At 56.5% G+C, this 21261-nt stretch overlaps 1 protein-coding gene across 1 annotated transcript in view; it reads right to left on the bottom strand.

Annotated features, from left to right (window-relative positions):
* KIF19 (kinesin family member 19) overlaps positions 1-21260 on the bottom strand; it is a 29645-nt gene extending 8385 nt beyond the window's left edge. The window contains exons 1-9 of the mRNA XM_011937299.1: positions 21157-21260; positions 19071-19151; positions 5940-6050; positions 5209-5296; positions 4764-4900; positions 3590-3715; positions 2985-3179; positions 1416-1562; positions 29-151 (exon numbers count right to left, since the gene is read on the bottom strand). Of these exons, the coding sequence (XP_011792689.1) occupies positions 29-151; positions 1416-1562; positions 2985-3179; positions 3590-3715; positions 4764-4900; positions 5209-5296; positions 5940-6050; positions 19071-19151; positions 21157-21195 (1047 nt within the window). The 5' untranslated portion in view covers positions 21196-21260. The remainder of the gene's footprint in view (positions 1-28; positions 152-1415; positions 1563-2984; positions 3180-3589; positions 3716-4763; positions 4901-5208; positions 5297-5939; positions 6051-19070; positions 19152-21156) is intronic.
* Position 21261: the final 1 nt, after the last annotated feature.

Genomic DNA, 21261 nt, shown 5'->3' with positions numbered 1-21261 from the left:
TCCTGGTGGACAGTCCAGGGGCCCTCACCCTAGTCTTAATGTTCTTGGCCCGGCCGGCGTAGGTCAGGGTGTTCCGGGACTCCTCGAAGGCACTACTCGCAGGACTGATGTGAGCGATCATCACTGTGCGGCTATTTCCTCCCAGAGAGTCCTGGATGGGAGGTGGCTGTGGTCAGTGGGAACTGCCTCCCCAGGCCTTCCTCCTGCCAGGCTGTTCACGATGCCCTCCCTGGCGAGTGCAATCTCTGTCTCTCTTTACACTCAAGGGACCTGGCTGCTGAGCGTCATATGGTGTGAGGCTTGGGAGGAAGAAAGCCCTGCTCCAGCAATTACCAGCTGTATAAACTTAAAAAAGCTCCTTCACCTCTTTAGTTCTTTTTTTTTTTTTTTTTTTTTTTTTGAGACAGGGTGATCTGTTGCCCAGGCTGGAGTGCAGTGGTGCTATCTATCTTGGCTCACTGCAACCTCCACCTCCCAGATCCAAGCAATTCTTGTGCCTCAGCCTCCCGAGTAGCTGGGACTATAGGCGCCTGCCACCACGCCTGGCTTTTTTTGTATTTTTAGTAGAGATGGGGTTTCACCATGGTGGCCAGGCTGGTCTTGAACTCCTGACTTCAGGTGATCCACCTGCCTTGGCCTCCCAAAGTGCTGGGATTCCAGGCGTGAGCCACCACGCCGGGTCTTCCTTGCTTTTTAAGGGTACAGTCCTTTTGCAATTGTCCCCACCTCCCCGGCTTCTAGGTGTAGTCGTGACGGCAGCTGATGGCAATGTTAATTAAGTAAGCGGTGACTCTGATATTAGACCAGAGAGGCCTCTGACTGGATCTTACTTCCAGCACTTACTAGTGTGAGTCCTTAGGAACATTACCTAACTGCGTTGTGCCTCCGTTTGCTCATCTGCAAATGTAATCCCTCACACTCATAGAGTTGTTGACAAGATCTAAGGAGCTAATAGAGTGAAGTACTGAATTCAAGAGTCCAGCCAGGAGTGGACGCTCAGTGATGCTGCTATAATTTAAGGCCAAGGACACTCCTGCCAAAGGAAGCCACCCCCAAACAGCAGACCTGTGGGGCCATGAGGCTGACTGCTCACCTGCACCCCCAAATCTAGACGGCTCTGACCCACAGCCCTGGGTGGGGGTATCACGTGCTCCTCTCCCTTCCCATTGCCCAGCCTTTGGTTAGGGTTGCCAGATAAAATATGGGATACCCAGTTCAATTTGAATTTCAGATACACAACTAATTTGTTTTAGTATAAGAATATCCCAAATATTGCATGGGACGTATTTACACTAAAATAAATTTTGCTGTGTATCCTGAAGTTGGAATTTAGCTGGGTGCCCTGTATTTTCATTTGTTCAATCTGGCAGCCTCACCCTCGGTGCCCAGTGCCCAGGCCCAGCTGTGGCTGGTACCTTCAGGAGTCGGGTGAGCTTGCTGTCGCGATAGTTGATGTACTTGTTGCTACCCTTGTCACTCAGGGCGTTGATGCAGTTGCCCAGTGCCAGCAGTGAGCGGTTGATGTGGGCCCCCTCCTTCATGCGCTGCCCACGATTCTGTGTCTGGGGGCGAGCAAAGGGCACAAGTGTGGCCTGATGAGGCCGGGGACTGGGTTTCTCCCCAGCCACCCCATCGATGACCTGGTGATCCTGGGTAATAAACCCCCAAGGACCTTGTGGCCGTCCTCCCACCAAGGCCATTGAGGGCATCGGAGAAGGTTAAGAGACCCGGAGGCCTCTGAACAAGAGTGATGCGCTGACAGCTTCTGAGGAGGGCTGAGATGGCCGGTTCTCCCCAGGGCAGGTGCCGTGGCACAGCCTGACACACAGTGCCATGGATGAGATGGGAGCGAGGATGCTTTCCAGGCAGCTTAGTTGGGAGCCAGCAGGACCACAGGCACTCCAGTGGGTGCTCCAGGGAGCAAGGAGGGAGGTACATGCACATGCATGCAGAATGTGCATGGTGGCGGAGGGCAGGTTCCTCTCCTTTTCTTGGGCCTGCAGGAGCATGTCAAAGCCGAGGAGGCCCTTCCTGCAGCTCCCTGTAGGAGGTGGCTCTGCCCAGCCTGGTGAAGCCAGGACCAGCTGGCTCCAGTGGCTGAAGGGCACTCTCCTCCCAGGCCTCTCCTCTATATGCCTTCCAGAAAGCCCCCTAGGCTTTACTGGATGGGAGGGGTGAGTTTCTTGAAACTGCCCTGTTCAGATCCGACCCCACATGTTCAAACACGAAAGACTGTTCATTCTTTCTGGTGCTGTCATTCCCCTTGCATTTGTTCCAGTGCCAGCAATGGTGACATCACCCAGCCTCATTGCTCAGGTGACCATAAAACCCCCAAGATTGCCTGCACGCGGGAGCCCAGACCTACACCAGCGGGGCGGTGCCGCCACCAAGGCTGCTGAGCCCAGCAAGCGGGGCTTCGTGGGAGGGGTCAAGGATGCTGCCACGAAGCCAAGCTTCATGAGAGGGGACAAAGATGCTGCCAGAAATGGGTGACGGGGACCTTCTCCTCTTCGTGATGTGACTGGCTGGGTCCTCTCCCAGGATGTCCCAAGTGCCCCCCAGTCAGGGGATACTTGTCTCTCCCTGCCTCCAACTACTCCTTTGGGCCCATTCATTGTCTTCCCGGATCTCTCTCCTAGGGCAGCCAGTCTCCTTCCCTGGAGAAACCCCCATCCTCCTTCCCCTTCCCACAAGAGCCCCTTGGCTCTTCCTGGGATGCCCTACCCCATACCCCCCACCCTGCTCTTCTGGGACGTTCCTCACTTCCTTAACCCAGGGGTCTCCACTCATCCCCGCCACCTCATTGTGACATCCTCCCCGCTCCAACTCCTAGGAAGCTGAGATGCCAGCGTCCCTGTCCCCACCTCCCAACCTTTCTCCCCTGTACCTGTGGGGCTGGCCTCACATGGGAGTCACCGTCCCTGCCCTCCGCTCCTCCCTGGGTCAGCCCTCCCTCCTCTGCTCAGCCCAGGTCCCAGCCTCACCTGGGAGGCACGCTCCGAGCCAGCCAGGTCGATCATGAACAGGCGGCCCTGCCGCACCTCCTGCAAGATGTTCTTGACCCGGCTGCGCTGGCGCACGGCCACCTGCAGCACCGCGTGGGAGCGGGAGGACGTCTGGTTGGCGGCCGTGGGCTCCTGGGTCCTCTGTCGGTTCCCCTTCATCAGCAGCTGCATGATCTGGGTGGGAGGGAAGAGAGGCAGCTCTTAGCGACTGCTGGAGATGCTCCAGCACAGAGGAGCCCGAGGGGGCTGGCAGGGAGGGTCCTACTTCTGAGCGGTTGGGAAAGAGCAGGCTGGAATGGGCTGGACTCCATGCGCCGAGAGGCCTGGGGTGAGCTCGGCTCTCTGGAGGACAGGGTCTCTGGGTAAATGGAGAGGCAGTGTTGCCTGGTTACCCTCCCAGGGTCAGCGTGGTGGGGGCATTGGGGCAGGTGTGAGTCCCCTCCTTGCTGCCACTCAGGGTTCTGCCTGTCTGTCCCAGGCTCAGCTGAGTGGGCAGCAGCTCCCTGGCTTCAGTCCCTGCCCCTCCTGCCCCCCAGACGGTGAGCTTCCTCTCAGTGGCTCCTGGCTGGCCATACAAAACTCGCCTCCTTGGCATTGATGGTGGAGACTTCAGTGATGCCGGCCACCTGGATCACCCCCTTGGAGTCCTCCCGCAGCTCCAGGTAGCCCAGGGAGGGGTTCAGCAGGTCCCGGATCATCTCATTGTAGATCTGATGGGACAGTTCGGGGAGGGATGGGTGAAGGGAGTCTAAGGGCAAGAGATCAAGGTCAAGGCCGAGTCCCCTTTCCTTTTGTGAAAGAAAGGGACAAGAGTTCACACTTCCTGAGCCCAGGCTCCTCTCAGAAGAGCCCTGACTAGGAGGAAAGGCCCTTTCTTTCCTATGGGGTCAAGGGCTTCAGCATCCACAGGAAACATCGGGCTGCTGGAGCCATGGTTACAGGAGGCTTCAAAACCAAGGATCACTCCTTTCCAGACAGGGTGGGCACCGGGCAGTGCCCTGAGTGAATCCCCACCCCCTCACTTACTGTGTGACATTGACCTAGCTGCATGGGGACCTGCCCAATGACCAGAACCCCCTTCCCCCACCCGGTGAGGAGCCCTGTTCATTGCTAGGCAACCCCTGTGCTCTTTCTGGGGGCACCCCCACCCCATAAAGCGAGTCTTGCTGGCTGAATCAACACCTTGTTGGCCAGCAGCTGCTGGTGCTCTGCCTCACTGCCTCCTTACGATGTCACCCAGGAGATTATCAGCTCCCGAAGGAGCCAGACGAAGTCCAGCCTCCCACCTCTTCTGGACTCTGTGTGTTTCCCCAGCCCCTGATACCCCATCACTGTCTGGTGATAGTACTCCCACGGGGTGGGCACCAGGAGGCTGTGGCTGGGTGGCAAAGGCCCATAGGTTCCAGCCTCTATGTGTATGTTCAGTTTTCACTGTACCCACACACACAGAGTCGCTGGAGGCAGCCTGGCAGGGCAGACAGGGTCTGCTCTAAGGAATGGGCCCGTGAAGATGGTGAGGTGGTGAGCCTGGCACAGGGCAGAAGCTGCAGGGTCCAGAGTTTGAATCCCCGCCCCCTCGCTTACTGTGTGACATTGGTCTAGTTGCCTAACCTCTCTGATGAGCCTGCAGTGTTTATAAAGTGGAGCTCACGATAGACATGTGGGAGGGCAGCAGTGATGAGCGCCCTGGGAAGCTGCCCAGTGACCAGCCCCGGGGAGGTGGGCCAGCTCCATAGGAGCCTAGGCTGGGGGACTCACCTCCAGGTAGGACATGGAGACCTCATACTCCATGTCGTTGCTGGTCTCCTCGATGGCACGGAAGAGGTCATTGAGGGTCCGAACGTAAATGCCGGGTTCCTGGTCTGTGCCCAGCATGGTGTAGGTCTTCCCACAGCCTGGGGCAGACCAAGGTGGAGGGTGACCAGGGTGGAGTGGGAGGGAGGCCTTGCTGGGCAGGCACTTCTGGAAACTGGGGTTTGTCCTCAAGGCTGGGCCCTCTCAGACGGCCAGGGAGGTGGTGGGGAGCAGGGAGGATGATGCCCCTGGCTCGGGATGGGGCTTCTGGGGCTGGAGGGCCCTGGGTGAGATGTGGAGCGACCACATCCTTGATTCCTGCCCCAGCTGGGGTCGGACTAGTTGGAGGGTGACGGGGATTACAGGAGCAGTGCAGTCCTCGCCCACACAGTCTGGGCATTCCCCTCACCTGTGGGGCCATAGGCAAAGACAGTGGCATTGTAGCCTGAGATGACGCCTTCGATGAGGCTCTTGGTGGTGGCCTGATACACCATCTCCTGTGAGGAAGGAAGCCTGTCGGGGCCGGGACACAGGCGGGCCACAGCACAGGCACCCACTGGCTCGTCCTGACCTCTGATAGGAGAGGTTTCTGTCCCTGGAGCCCCAGCCCCAAGGTGAGTGGGGGTGGGGGGTGGGGTGGGGGAGGGAATGTCTCTGCTTACACTCACGGTGGAGGACGCCAGGCTGAAAGAGAGCCCAGGACACCTGAGACGCCTCCCTGCACAGCCGCCTCCTGGCCCCCAGCCCTGAGGATGCATCACATCTGTTCCTGGAAGCATCCCGCAGATGGGCAAGATGGGGGTCCCCGAGGAGGGTGTCAGCTTCGCCGAACCCGCCCTCTGTCCCTGTCCTGGCACCAGATGGCCTTCAAGCTCCTTTTCCGGCTCGGTAGGAGCCAAGCGAGGTGTCCCGTGTAGGGTGGTGTCTGAGTGCCAACGCCAGTGCGTCCGTGCAAGAGGCCAGGCGTGTGGGCCTTGTGTGCATGAGAACCTTCCTGAATGGGGAGGGCTCAAGGAACAGAGGGTGAGCAGGTGGAGCGGAGGCTGAGGTTCAAAGGCAGGGACCCCGGAGGGCCCCTCCTGAGTGGGGCTAAGGGTGGGGAGGGGCTCCTGCATGTCTCCAGCCCAGGCCCTCCCTCACCTGGGTGGCAGTGAAGTCAAAGGCCACGTCGAACAGGTAGGACTTCTCCCGGGAGCGATGTGCCCGCAGGATGTCATCGGGATCCTCCATTGGGTCCATGAGAACCACCATCTGCAAAGGTCCCCGGAGGGAGGCCCACGGTCACCTGGGATCCCCGGGTCCCCATGAGGTCAACCCTCAGGGAATAATAACAAAGTTAACCCCTTTGTCGATCAGAGGTAACAAAGCCCGTCTGGGCTCTGACCCTAGCGCAGGACGTGGGCAAGGGATGGGAGGGGCCAGAGGCCGGAGTCCAGGTCCCAGGTCCCACTGGAGGTAGGTCTCAGAGCCACAACCCAAACCTGTCCTCTTCAGCTTTCCCGTGTCGGGTCAGGCTCGCCATCACCTGGCCTTGGATGCCCAAAGGGGACACCTTCCTGACAACAAGCAATTACCCCTGCAAGGCCGGTGCAGCCCCAGGGGAGCAGAGCACACACAGGTGATGCCCAGGCTACCCTGGGGGCCTGCCCCTCACTGCAACACCACTCCCCATGCGGCCTCTGCCAAAGAGGAGCAACAGCAGAATGGAGAGCATCTGTCAGGGTTCATTTTGTGTCAGGACCTGTTGCAAGCACCCACACATACAGAGTCTTTTATTTATTTATTTATTTTTAAGACAGAGTCTTGCTCGTTGCCCAGGCTGGAGTGCAGTGGCGTGATCTCGGCTCACTGCCACCTCCACCTCCTGGGTTCAGCGATTCTCCCGCCACAGCCTTCCGAGTACCTGGGACTACAGGCGGCCACCACCTGTATTTTTAGTAGAGATGGGGTTTCTCCATGTTGGCCAGGCTGGTCTCAAACTCCTGACCTCAAGTGATCCACCTGCCTCGGCCTTCCAAAGTGCTGGGATCATAGGCATGAGCCACCATGCCTGGCCTCACACAGTCTCTTTTAACCCCAGCCATGACCCCAGGCTAAGGCCAGCTATGACTCCCACCTTACAGATGAGGAAATCAGGGTCCAAAGGAGTCACACCCCCCAGGTCGTCACACATCAGCAAGGGGAGACCCAGGATGCCAACCAGGCTCTGAGTTCAAAGTCCACTGACTCTTATCCACCTCGCTACAGCCCTGCCTGCCCTGCCTCACCCCTCCAGGGCAGACCCTGGGGCAGGGCAAAGAGTCACAGGCAGCTGGGTGAGGGGTGAGGTCAGCACGCTGGGCTTGGGGAGCTCTGCTTGCGACTGAGAGGGGTGAGGGAACTGCACCAGTGGCCCTTTGCAGCTTTGAGCCTGAGCTGGGGTGGAAGGGAGGCAGAGGGGCTTGGGCTGGCAGCCAGGACAGGGCATGGGTGGGCCAATCCCAGCTGGGGCTCCCCTCCCTGCAGGGTAGGAGTGGCAGCACCGTGTGTGAGTGTGTGCGCGTGTGCACACCTCCTGGCATGTGTGTTGAGACACAGAAGGGTCCTGGCCGGGTTCTTCCCCTCCTCCAAAGGTGACTGAGGGACCCATTTTCCACTCTGACCCCGCCTCTGCCCCTGTGCCCTTGGTGTGTGCTGAGCCTTGTCCCGAGCTCTGTGCAGAGATGCAGAGGAAGGAGGCTGCATCCTTGCTGGGGGCCCTAGTCTAGGGTAGGGGTGGGGACAGAGTCAATGCCAGACTCGTGGAAATAACGGAAGACATTCAAAGACGCATGGGAGGGCTTGAGTTTGGAGGATTTAGGATGAGGGGAGCAGGGGCAGCAGAGGAGAATCAGGGCAGGCGCTGAGGCCCTTGTGACCTCTTATTGGCGGTCGGGCCTGGGTGTAACCTGCCTGAGCCTCCATCTCCTCCTCTGTCAGATGGGACAGCAGCGTGATCCACCTGCAGGGCTGGGAAGACTCTGAAACAACGTGTAATGTGCTTGGGCACAGGGCCGGGCATGTGCTGAGAGCTCAACAGTCTTTGTTCAAGGGGCTGTTAAGAGGGCAGGGGTGGAGACTGAGAGTGGCCACCTGCTGCCCGCACCCATGACTCTGCCATCAAGTCGAGGCCCACAACTCCACCCTCACCATGGAGAAGGTCATTGGGATTCCACGGGCCCTGCACCTGCCTGAGGTCCCTTTGGACCATAGTCCCTGTCCTTCTCGTGCACCACCCCCAACCACTGCACCATGGAGGTGCCCACTGAGAAGCAGCTGGCGCCTCTAAATGCTGCTCTGTGCCTGGGGATGCCTGGGCTCCCTGGGGTCCTGGCTCATGCCAGCCAGGGGAAAACGAGCCACCACTGTGCTCTTCATGAGAAGGGAGGACACTCCCTGGGGCCATGGGTGCTGAACGGAGTGCATGACGGCAGCCTCAGCCAGCAAGGGTGTCTCATGGGTCCCGTCCTTCAGTGGGAGGGAAGGGGGTGAGGGAGGTAGGGCATGGGCAGCCTTCATTCCCAGCCCCCTCCTCCCAGCACAGAATCACCATGATCATCGTGACTAAACCCTTCAACTTGAGTCATCACGATGATGATTCTCAGACGGGGAAGTTGAGGCACAAAGTCATGTTGCTAGGAAATCGCAGAGTCAGGACTGGGGCCTGGCAGTCTGGGTCCTGGCTGGCACTCTGCCTACCCTCCTAAAGCACCTCTCACGCACACACGTCCACCCCTGCTCCCAGGGGGGCCTTGTGGGGTGGGGTAGGTAGGGGAGTTCCCACCCTGTCCCTCAGTAGTTCCTGTAATTCCAGGAAGCCCCAACACCCACAGTGCGCATTAGCCTGACCTAATTCAACCGGGAATAAGATACTGTCCAAGGAGGTAAACCGAGTCCTAACAGCGGGCAGGGCACTGAGGAGGGTGGGCTGTTATAGCGGTGCCCCATGGAAGCAGAGACAGGGGCTATGCTCCCTTCCTGGGTCAGCAGGGGAGCCAGGGCTGGTGACAGTCCCGAAAAGGGCTTGGGAACAGACAAGGCATGAGGGGTGGCTGCTCCGGGGTGAGGAGAGGTGGTGAGGGGGCAGCAGGCAGCATAGCTGTGAGCACAGCCGGGCTCCATGGATCCAGGAGGTCCTCGTAGGTCCCTCTGGGTCCACCCAGATCGAGCTCGCAGATTTAGGACGCCCAGTCCCAGGAGGATGACAGCCCTGGGGCTCCCACCAGACTCCCGCAGCATTCTACGTGTGCCCTGGGTCAAACCCCCTTCCTTCACCACCTGGACTCCTAGGGTAGGTTCACACCTGTGCTCATTGCATCGAAACTAACCTATAACCGTCAGGTATCCGGCAAGGCCCCTTCTGGGATTCTCAGCGGAGGAGGGGAGAGGGAGGTGGCTTTCCAGGAGGCCGGACCCTGGCAGCCTCATGTGGAAGTCTTTCCCAATCAGATGGGATTCCAGGTCAGCCAGCTACAGGAGAGAGCTCTAGATAGGATGGACCGGGGGGCTTTGTGCGGGGAAAAGAATGAGGCCACTCACTCAGGCTCCCTGCCAGCTGGCCAAAAGCTAGGTGGTCACAGTGAGACTCTTCCAGGATCTGGACCCTGTGTCAGGCCCCAAAGCTAGCAGCATGAGCCCTGCTCTAGTGTCAGACCCAACTGAAGGTAAAATCTGGCTCCAAGTTCCCCAGTACAGGTTCCGGTGGGACGCAACCAGAATCCAGCCAGCTGTTCCCACTCTTATCTCAAGGCCAGTGGTCCTGTGGACACAGGCAGGACCAGTGGCCTGAGGAGCACCCCCTGGGAGAGGGGCCTTCAGTGCTAGGGAGGGTGAGCGGCATGCACCAATGCCCATCCCACGCGTGACCTTCAGACAACCTCCAGACACTGCCAAGTTCACGGTGTCCTGGGCATTTGGTTCCTTTAGCTAACCAGGCTCCTGTAGTACAGTCAGCACAGCTGCCACGATCCCTGCTTAAAGAGGGCTTTGTCTGGGTTCCATCTGTCTGGGCTCCAACCCCCGCCCCACCCTCGAGAGCATCACCCTATTCCTGTCCCCTCTAGCACACAATGGAGCCCTTGTGCCCCTCCACCAGGTGAGCTGGAGCTGAGCTGGGGAGGGGTGGGGACAGGTGCTCTGAGCTGCCCGGGAGACCAGCACGGGGTGTTCAGGCCAGGTCAACACACTTGCTGAGCAAGGTTCCAGGGACAGAGTGCAAAGGGAGCCCAGGTTTCCTGCCTTCCGACACGCAAGGATCATTTCAATAACCAGGAAAGTGCGGGAGTACAGGGAGGCACCTAATCCCACCCCTAGAGGAAGACTTCCTGGAAGAGGTGGCACTAGCATTGAGTCCTAAAGAATGAGAGATGTGGAATGGAGAGAGAATTTTGGACAATTACGTGAGCAAGGCAAAGAAGCGATGGGCAGGCTGTGGCACTGGTTCTCAGCTCAGATCACTGGGGTTTCTTGTGAGAAACACAGGGTTGGGAAGAGAGGCTGCAGCTTCACCTTCCATCCTCCATGCCAGGGATCTTCACTGCACAAACCTGAGAACTGATGTGTGCATCCACAGAGGCCAGCACACGCGTACCTCACCCACCCAGGCACCCCCCACCCCCATGAGCACACGCAGTCCCTACTCAGGGAGGCTCCTCTACATCCTCTGAGCCTCCCTCTAAAGACTCCCCTGGTTGGCACACAGCAGATGTCCAAGGGACGTGTGCTGAATAAAGCTGCCATTTATGGGGAGTGGTGATTGTGCCAGGCACGGTGCCAATGGCTTGGCGTATGTTTTCCCTGACAGCTTAAGAGTGGGCACTCTTGCCAGGCGCGGTGGCTCATGCCTGTAATCCCAGAACTTTGGGAGGCTGAAGTGGGTGTATCAGTTGAGGTCAGGAGTTCGAGACCAGCCTGGCCAACATAGCAAAACCCCATCTCTACTAAAAATACAAAAATTAGCCGGGCGTGGTGGCGCGCTCCTGTAGTCCCAGCTACTTGGGAGGCTGAGGCAGGAGAATCACTGAAACCTGAGATGCAGAGGTTGCAGTGAGCCAAAATTACGCCACCGCACTCCAGCCTGGGTGACAGAGCGAGACTCTGTCTCAAAAAAACAAAAATAAACAAATAAAAAAAGAGAGGACACTCTTATTATTGCTTGCCTGGAGATGAGGAACCGGTTGGGTTAAGTAAATTACCTAAAGCCGTACTGCCAAGTGCAGGGCTGGGCAGATTCAGAGCTGTGGGTCTCAGAACCCAGCCTGCCCACCATGCCTCTCCAAGTGCACGAGTGGACAAACAGCTGCCTGGCTGGGGGGGGGAACACCCGCTTGTCACAGGCGGAACTGTGCCCCCCCCCCCCGATTTCATGTTGTGAAGTCCTAACGCCCAGTGCCTTAGAATGTGACTTTATTTGGAAATGGGGTTGTTGCAGGTGCAATCAGTTGAGGAAGGATGAGGTCATATTGGAGCAGGGTGGGCCCTTTATCCACTATGACGAGCGTCGTTATAAGAAGGGGAAGTTTGGGCACAGACCTGCAGAGAGGGAAGCCACTAGGAAGAGACACAGGGAGAAGATGCTCATCTAAAGCCAAGGGGAGCCAGGCACGGTGGCTTACGCCTGTAATCCCAGAACTTTGGGACGCCGAGGTGGGTGGATCACCTGAGGTCACGAGTTCAAGAGCAGCCTGGCCAACATGACAAAATCCCATCTCTACTAAAAGTACAAGAATTAGCTGGGCGTGGTGGTGGGCGCCTGTAGTCCCACCTACTTGGGAGGCTGAGGCATGAGAATCGCTTGAACCCAGGAGGCGGAGGTTGCAGTGAGCTGAGATCATGCCACTGCACTCCAGCCTGGGCCAGGGAGTGAGACTGTGTTCCATAAATCAATCAATAAGTATAAAGCCAAGGAGAGAGGCCTGGAGCAAGCCACTCCCTTCTGCCATATGGGCTGTGGACTTCCGCCTCCAGAACTGTGAGACAGTAGGTGGCTGTTGTTGAAGCCACCCAGTGTGTGGCACTTTGCTACAGCAGCTTGCAAACTAATACGACATCCAAGGCAGGCCCACCTGCCATAGGGAGCTGAGGGTTGCCACACCCCAGGTGGGGCTTCGGCCAGCCCCTCCCCCAGCCTGAAGCAGGTGGGCTGAGTGTGGGCATTCTCTCTCACGGCCTCCCGGGGAATGCATTCTCATGCTGGCTGCACACTGGGCACCTGTCTCTGGGAGGTTTCAATGGGAACTTTGCTCACATGGGAGGCGGGCAGCTTCATGCCACAGCTCTGCCCCTCCAAGCCCATCTGCCGCTGCAGCTCCAGGCTTCCAACTCTCCCAGCCCTGCTCTTAGTTCAATGTAGATTTTGACCTTTCCAGAGTTCCAGATGGAGTCGGAGTCTTTGAGCCTGGAAACTCAAGATCCTGTAGGGAAGTGGGGGCCTCAGGCCAGGGAGAGGAGGTCTCATCCATAAGCTGCGTCCCCATCAGGGGACCAGGCTCATCCCAAGCACCTCCTAGGTGAGAAATACTTTGCACATAGCATGTCACACTATTAAGCTGCAGCTGCATTTATCAGCTTTGCAGTTTTAACAGGATTCTTTCTGGCCCTCAAATGGCTGAACACGGACCAGGCTTTCTCAGGCTTGGCACTGTTGACATTTTGGGCTGGATCATTCTTTGCTGTGGGGGCAGTTCTGTGCATTGTAGAATGTTGAGCAGCATCCCTGGCCGCTACCCACTAGATGCCAGTTGCACCCTTCCCCCTGGTTGTGACACTGCCAAGTGTTCCTGGGGGCAAAATCGCCCTGGTTGAGAACCACTGACTTAGATCATTCCTCCTGCAGCCTCCAAGGCTAATGGCAAAAATCTCCGAGGGAGGGGGTGCCACAGATGAGGCTCAGTTTGACATTGCTGTGTGACTTTTAGGAAGCTCCAACGCTTCTCTGGGCCTCAAGTTTTTCCCGGTTAGAAGTCAGGAGGACCAACAGGGCTGTGGCCTTGAGAGAAGAAATCATATTATATCAACACCCCCATCCTACTCAGGAAGCCTCAGCAGAGAATGACTCTGGCTTTATCTACAGCCCAGGGGGCCAGGCCACAGCCCCTTCATTCTTACAGGTAAAAACAAACCATAACAAAACCTGATTCTAGGTGGACAGCACCCTTTTAAGGCTGTTTCTGGTTTTGGTTTTTTGTTTTGTTTTTGTTATTGTTGTTTTTAAAGGAGAATTTGTTGCTGGTCATGTTTCTAGTTGTAAACATACCATCCTGGGAGTCCTCAATTAAGGCAACGTTGATCCCAGGAAGGATGTCCCTGGGGCCTGTTAGCCTTCAGGCTGGATGGAGAAGACCAAAGTTGACCCTGCTGAGCTCATAAAGCTTAGCTTTATGCCCAGCTGACTGCTTAGGACACAGCCACGCCTGGCCGATGTCCTGGTCAGATCCCCACCTTGTTACAGGATTCTGAGACCTGGAGGCTTAGGATGGGGAGCACGTATAACCGAGAATATACTAGGGCTGTGTCTCTCCAAGGGTCTACAGATACCTTCCCCAGAGTCACCCAGGGAGCTTATAAAATGCAGATTCTCAGGCACTTCCCACACGCACAGAGTCAGAATCTGGGGGGAAATGGGCCCATAAATCTGCATGTTAACAAGCACCCTTCCTTGTACCCATCCAGACGCTGAGTGGAAGGATCCTTGCAACCTAGAGGATTGAGAACAACCCACAGGCCCATCAACTGATGAAAAGATAAACAAAACACAGTGAATCTACACCTCGGATGTTATTCAGCAAAAGGAGTGAAGTTCAGGTGACTGGATACAGTGGCTCACATCTGCAATCCCAGCACTTTGGGAGGCCAAGGCAGGAGAATTGCTTGAGCCCAGGGGTTTCAGACCAGCCTGGGCAAGATGGCCAGATCCCATCTCTACTAAAAATTAAAAATCGACTGGGCATTGTGGCATGTGCCTATAGTCCCAGCTACTCAGGAGGCTGAGGTGGGAGGATTCTTTGAGCCCAGGAATTCAAGGTGGCAGTGACAAAGTGAGACCCCATCTCTTAAAAAAAAAAAAAAGAGGGAATGAAGTTCTGGTAGGAGCTATAATGTAAATGAACTTGAACTTCAAAAACATTAGGACCAGTCGGGCGCAGTGGCTCATGCCTGTAATCCCAGCACTTTGGGAGGCCAAGGCAGGTGGATTACTTGAAGTCAGGAGTTTGAGACCAGCCTGGCCAACATGATGAAACCCATCTCTACTAAAAATACAAAATTGGCCAGACATGGTGGCGCACACCTGTAATCCCAGCTACTCGGGAGGCTGAGACAGAAGACTCACTAGCACCCGGGAGGCAGAGGTTGCAGTGAGCCGAGATCGCACCACTGCACTCCAGCCCGGGTGACAGAGCCAGACTGTGTATTAAAAAATAAAATAAAATAAATTAGGACCACATACTACATGATTCCGTTCACATTAAATGCCCAGAATGGGCAATATGGAGATGGACAGTACTTTAGTGGCTGCCTGAGGCTGGGAGGGGCTGGGGACACAGCGGGGTGGCTAAGCGGGGAGAGGTAAAGAATCCCAACTCCCTTCCCCAGCCACTCTCTACCACTCTCTATCCCGACCCCCTCCCCCAGCTCAGCTCTTGGGGCAACAGGGCCAAGAAGTGTCCAGATGGTAGGTGTGCAGGGAGTTTCCCATCTCGCTGCCCCCAGGCAGGCAGGTGGGCTAAAGACAGCTGCTCCCACAGCACTCCCAGGCTCGGGCTGACATCTGTCACCTTATGCTTTATTTATCTTTCCCAACAGCCTCCCAGTTGCGTGGCTGCAGCACCCCGCTTATATTACCTCCTTTAATCCTCTCGACAGCTCTCAGGGTGGGTGGGGCAGGTTTCCTGTTCTCCTGTCTTCTGATGAGGAAGCAGAGGCCCAGGGAGAGTTTCAAGCTGCCCACCAGTATGCGGCCAGGACGACATGGCAGGGCTGAGAAAGCCTGGGTGCTCCGGTTCCCGGGTCCCGGGCTGTGTAGCCCCTGTTCTCAGGAACCCAGGGCTCCTCTTGCCTCCATTTCTCCTTTCCATCCCAGGAGTCGCACTGTCCGGCTCGATGTCCCCCGGTGGCCCTTCTGCCTTCACTCCTCTTTCCCTTCCCACTCTCACCCTGCCCTCCTGGCCGAGGCCCCACAGTTGGGCCTGGTGGGAGCCCTTACCTGGCTCCACAGCACCCCGGGAGCGGAGGGGGATGGCAGTTGGACTTCCAGCAGATAAATGCTAATGATGGGATTATACACATGGTCAGTTGACTTAAATCCTGCAGACAAACACAGCCTGGGAGAGCTGGGAGGAGGGCCCACAGGCTGCAGGCTTTGGGAGGGATGGGGGACGGAGGAGGTGGCTGTTTGGTCTGTAGTTTTTTCCCCTACCTGGAATGCTGGGGCCCCACCAGCCTCTCAGGCTGTCCCTGGCTCCTCTCGGGCCCCAGAGGTAAATTAAACCAGGCCCACCTGGTGCTTCCCCACTTCCTGTGTTTAGGCATTAGGGTCTGATCTCACCCCAGGAGCTACTAAGACATGGAGCTCCTACCATACTTCCAGGAACACACACACACACACACACACACACACACACACACACTGAGGTGTCCATTTGGGAACCGTCCTGAGCGCTCTGACACAGGAAGAGGGAGCAGAAAGGCTCAAGGGCCAGGTTTTGTTTACCTCTGGGACCCAAAACCATCCCATATTTTAGCCCTTGAGATACATTCACATTTATTAACCCCTATGTAGACACGTGCCAGGCACTGTGTTATGCACTGTGCCTACGTTAACCACAGGGACCCTCTAAAGAAGGCATTGTGACTACTAATGGAATTGAATGGGGTCCTGGAATCACAGGCCTTCCAAGGCACCTGGACTATCCCCATTAAAAATCCAAACCAGCTGGGCGAGGTGGTACACGCCTATAATCCCAATAGTTTAGGAGGCCGAGGCGGGTGGATCACTTGAGGTCAGGAGTTCGAGACCAGCCCGGTCACCATAGTGAAACCCCGTCTCAACTAAAATTAGAAAAAATAGCTGGGCATGGTGGCACGCGCCTGTAATCCCAGCTACATGGGAGGCTGAGGCAGGAGAATTGCTTGAACCTGGGAGGCAGAGGTTGCGGTGAGCCAAGATCATACCACTGCACTCCAGCCTAGGTGACAGAGCGAGACTCCATCTCAAGAAAAAAGAAAAAAAAAAAAAATCCAAATCCGAACTCCAGCTTCCCCAGAATCCAAGCACCCTGGGCTCCTATTCCAGGGGACCCTCCGTCTGTGGGAATGTCCCCTTCTGCCAAGCCTCACTGCCACCATCTCCCTCATTTGAAGTGTCCCCAGGAGAACAATGCCTAGACTAAAGCAGGCTGTCCTAGGACCCCTCATGGTGGCCCAGCCCAGTGGGTTCCTGCATCCCTAGTCTACCTCTCCCCACTCAGGATACACATGTCCTGGCTCAGCTCCCAAATACACCCACTTGCCCATGGGATCTCCAGGCCTTAGGAGGAATGACAGAGCTTCCACTGGCCAGCTGGCCCCATCAGTGAAGCTGATGAGGACTGGACCCCCGAGCCTCCCCGTGGGCCAGGGCTGTGGGCGAGCTACAGAGATACTGGAGTCGGGTAAAGGTCGGGAGGTGGGGGGACTGGTCAGGTCGGGGTCAAGGGTAAGGGGGGTCCATGTCCATTTGTTATTAGGAGGGTCCCAGCCTGGTAGTTATGACTGCTCCTAAACTGCAGTCCTCCATTAGAAGGGCTGGGCTAGGTCCCTGGTGCAAGCCAATCTCTGAACCCACTGGGGACAGAAGGAGCTTAGGGCCAGAAGCCCACAGGAAGTTTGCATGGAGAGCCCTCCTCAGTATCAACCCAGACAAGACTCTCTGCACCTCCAGCTGACAAAGGAGCAGCCCTGTTAGAACCGCCCAGCTCGGAGGCCTTCTCGGAGGTGGAGGCGTATCTTGGCTGGATTACGCCAGATCCAGAGAGGGAGACCCTCCCGCTCCACACGCAGGGATAGAAAGGAACCAGTGTTTGCCATGTGTGGGCACACAATGGGCTGTCCCCTTGACAGGGAGCGTTTCCATCAGCACCAGTTAATATTTATCAGCCCCCACGCAGGCTAGGAGCCAGGAGTAGCAGAAAGAGTCAGCATTGTCCCAACCCCAAGGACCTGATGTCTTCGGGACAAGTTGGACAAACAGAGTGGCTTTGCCTGGAAGGAGGTTTCTCTTCCTGAACTCTATGGCTCCTCTCCTGGGCCAATCCAGCAGCCCTGGGGAATTTCAGTCTCTAACAGACGTTGATAAATGACATCTATGAAACGTCCTACGTGCCAAGCACTGGGTAAGCAACTGCATACATTAGCCTACAAAGACCCTCTAAAGAAAGCATCATGACATCTATCTCCACTTACACATGAGGCAACTGAAGCTCCTGGAAGCAACCCGCGCCCCCCCGCCCCCCACCCAAGTCTGCACAGCTGGCAAATGGCAGAACTCCTCAAACTACTGTTTATGTGCATTCATTCTGCTCCAGCTGAGCCTGACCCATTTAGACAGGGTCTTCCCAGTCATCCCCTGCTTTCCCCAAGGCCTTTGAGGAAGCCCACCCTTTTCCAAGAAGGAATATGGGAAAAGAAATGAGGACGCGCTACCCATGGCTCTGCTGTGCCCACAGTTCCACCATCACTGCTGAAGAAAGAGGCTTGAGTGGGCCCCTCGCCCTTGGGAGCCCAGAGGCAAGCAGGCATTGGAAGTGTGCCATCCGCCTCTGGTTTGCTTATCCTGGGCACGGGGCTTCATGAGTCCAGCCCGTGGGACCTGAGCCCAGGCGCCTCAGGTGCTCCCGTGTGCCTTTCTCTGCATTGTGCCGTGCCACCCAACTTCTCTGAGCCATTAGCACAGCCTACCACCACGATGCTCCTACCTGGGCACCAAGCTCGCCCCTGTTGCCCCCACCACTGTGCCTGTGTGCATCCCAGCATGAGTCCTCAACTGCCTACCCAAACAAACATCCTGGCCATGGTCTACAGGGTATGTGGTTTGGCCCAGCCCATTTACACTTCTTGCCCCTCTCCCTCCTCCTTGAGCCACACTGGCCTTTTCTCAGCTACCCAATTGCATCCCAGTCCCTCTCACCACAGGCCCTTTGCACATGCAAGCCCCTCAGGTCAACATTTCTCCGTTCATGCACACTACTAATGACCTCTTCTTCACCCTTTATGTTTTCAGCTCAAGCACAGTTTCTTTTTTCTTTTTCTTTTTCTTCTTCTTTTTTTTTTTTTTGAGACAGAGTCCCACTCTGTCGCCCAGGTTGGAGTGCAATGACGCGATCTCGGCTCACTGCAACCTCCACCTCCTGGGTTTAAGCAATTATCCTGCCTCAGCTTCCCGAGTAGCTGGGACTACAGGCACGTGCCACCATGCCCGGCTAATTTTTTGTATTTTTAGTAGAGACTAGGTTTCACCATGTTGGTCAGGATGGTCTTGATCTCTTGACCTTGTGATCCAGCCTCCTCTGCCTCCCAAAGTGTCAAGCACAGTTTCTTAAGGAAGCCCTCCCTGACCTCCGGGTTTACGTGTTATCCCCTCTTACCTACTCTCATGCCACTAAGCATTTCTTTGCAACCCTTGTTAGCTGCAAACTCATGTTTGTTTGTGATGCAATTCTTTGATGAATGCCTCATCTCTCCACACTAGACTTAAGGTAATGGAGACAGAACGGGGTCTTTTCTGTTCACCACAGTTTCCCAGTTTCTAGCACAGTATCCAGCATGCTGCTGGTACTTGATGAACACTTATTGCCTTGTGTGCCCGTCTTCCTCATCCTGGTGACATGAGGACAAAGATTGCAAACAGACAGCCAAGGATTTTGCCACATGTGAACACCCTAGAGGCGAGTTTTAGCTCTCGACCATATACATATGTGCTCTGTGGGTAGTAGGCATATTAGGGTGGGAAAGTCAAGCAATGGGCATATGAAAGGTAAAGGATCAGGACCCACCCAGGCTAGGGAAGCTCCCAGTTGTCCTTGGATCAATCTAGGAAGGCTCCCTGGAAGAAGGGCCCCCAGCTTCCTAGGTGGTGTCATCAATAGCACAGCCAAGAGTTCAGTGAGTAGAGGAAGGATGGTGCAGCAAGCCACAGGGGCCCTTTCTGCCCTCACCAGGTGAGCTGAGCCATCTGAGCAGACCTCTGTACTGTAGCTCCTGCTGCAGGGCCCTGCATACCTGCTCATCCACTTTATGGGCGATGAGGGTAGCTCCTTCCTCCAGCTCTGCCACGCTGATGGGCCGGACCCGAAGTGCCACCTGGGAAGGAAAACCAAGCCCCTGGGATTAGAGGGAGAGGACTGTGCTGGCCTAAGAGAGACCCCAGGCAAGAGCCCCTGGCTTCTCAAGCATTCAGCCATCTCAGGCCTCCTCTGTCCTAAGGAAAACTCTGCCTAGGTCAGAGGACAGCAAGTCCACAGAGTGTTGGACTGTGTCTGAGTCGATGAGTCTCCCCAGGAGCCCTGGCCTCCGGGAGAGCCCCAGGGGAGAGAGCTGTCTGCTCCTCCAGCCTGCCTCAGCCTCATGCCCAAATAAAACACTCGCAGCTCCCCTGGGCTTGAACTTGGGGCACCGGCACTGGAGCAGCCTGTCTGTGTTTCTGTGAATGATGTGCTGCAGGGGTAGGTGCAGGCACAGCTCTGGGATGAGGCCTGGTAGGTGCGATGGAGCAGGGAACATCCCCCATCACCCTAACAGCCTGTGACCACATTCCTACGCCGAGGAGAGTGTCACCTGGAGCCCCCACCTCTGTCTGTCCTCCAGCCAGTGCGAAATGGGTCTCATCCTGTGCATGAAGCTCCCTAAAGAACTAGGTAGAGTGGGAACATGTGTTCTGCTGATCAAAGGGAAACAGTTCCTGGGTGTGGGGGTAGAATGAACGGCCCTCTGGCTGAGTGAAGACTCATTCAGGCCTGGCGTGATGGCTCATGCTTGTAATCCCAGCACTTTGGGAGGCCGAGGCGGACGGATCCTGAGGTCAGGAGTTCGAGACCAGCCTGGCCAACATGGTGAAACCCCGTCTTTATTAAAAATATGAAAATTAGCTGGGCATGGTGGTGCATGCCTGTTATCCCAGCTGCTCGGGAGGCTGAGGCAGGAGAATCACTTGAACCTGGGAGGCAGAGGTTGCAGTGAGCTGAGATCGCACCACTTCACTCCAGCCTGGGTGAGAAAGTGAAACTCTGTCTCAAAAAAAAAAGTCACTTTCAGAGGGACCTACACTGCCTGACGGGGTCATCTTTATTGGCCTCTTCAGCCAAATCCCACTGGCAGGAGGGGGGAACCCTTCGTCCCTGCTCCCAGGGGCACACAACACACGCCAAGGCCAACCATTTTCAAAGAGACACATTCTAAACAGCCAGAGAGGATGTCCTAGAGCCCAGGGCTTGCTTGAGGGCTGGAGCCGGGGCTCCTCTTTGGAGAAGCAAGCCGACACTTGAGAGATAGGGGACTCTGGGGGCAACATGATCCTCCAGTTACCTTACTGTCCACCTGCTGGTGATGAGGGCCCTTCTCCAGATCTCACAAATTCGGGGATGAGGAATGGGCTTGCTGAGAGAGACACCTACCCACCCACAGTCAGTGGCGGCCTCAAGGTCACTGAATCATCCCCCTTGTTGCTCCGGCCTGGGCACCACTGATGATCAGGAATTCGACCTTCCCCTCCACAGCCCCCATTCTCACCTCCCCATCTGTCCCAGGCCCCCGGGCTCTGTGGAGCCATGGTAGCTGCATCTAGCACTTCTCTGAAAGTGCTACATCTGTGTTGCAGCCCAAGAACCAGGCACTCCGGGCCCCATCCTGATACCAGGGGCCCTTGTCTTCCTACTGGTGATGCCCAGATTCCTTTAAACTCCTGACCTCACCAGGGCTGGGGTAGCCTCTGCTTAACCGGAAACCCCCCACCTTCCTTCTGGGGGCAGTTAGGTCAAGCCCTCCCTGCGCCTGGCGTTTCTGAATGAGAGAGCAGAGATTCATCTGCACACGCTTTGGGGGCGGGATCCCCCAAAGGGAGGGTGGAAAGGTGGGGGTGGGGTTGAAGTTGGGGTAATTTTCAGGCTCAGGAAAGTCTAAAAAGGCCATAGTGCCTTCTTGATATCCAACCTGCAGGACTTGGGGAAAGTTGCTCTGAAGAGTCCCGGCCCTGGCTGTTGCCTGCCCTCTCAGTGGGGTGGCGGCGAGGGGACAGGACTCTCTGTCTGCTGGAGGCCGACTGAAGTAGACCACGGAGCGGGGCGGGGAGGAGGGTCTGAAAGGGTCTCACCATAAGTTGCTGGTCCTTGGAGTCCCCGCTGTCCTTCATGCTTGCAGCAGATGGAGGGGCTCAGGCCGCGCCACCGGGCATGGCCCAGCCGCACCCCCACCGCCG

The sequence above is a fragment of the Colobus angolensis genome, unplaced genomic scaffold, assembly GCF_000951035.1.
Source record: "Colobus angolensis palliatus isolate OR3802 unplaced genomic scaffold, Cang.pa_1.0 Scaffold1, whole genome shotgun sequence".
Classification (NCBI taxonomy): domain Eukaryota; kingdom Metazoa; phylum Chordata; class Mammalia; order Primates; family Cercopithecidae; genus Colobus; species Colobus angolensis.
The sequence above is the reverse complement of the archived record's forward strand: the minus strand, read 5'-3'. Positions and strand labels throughout refer to the sequence as shown.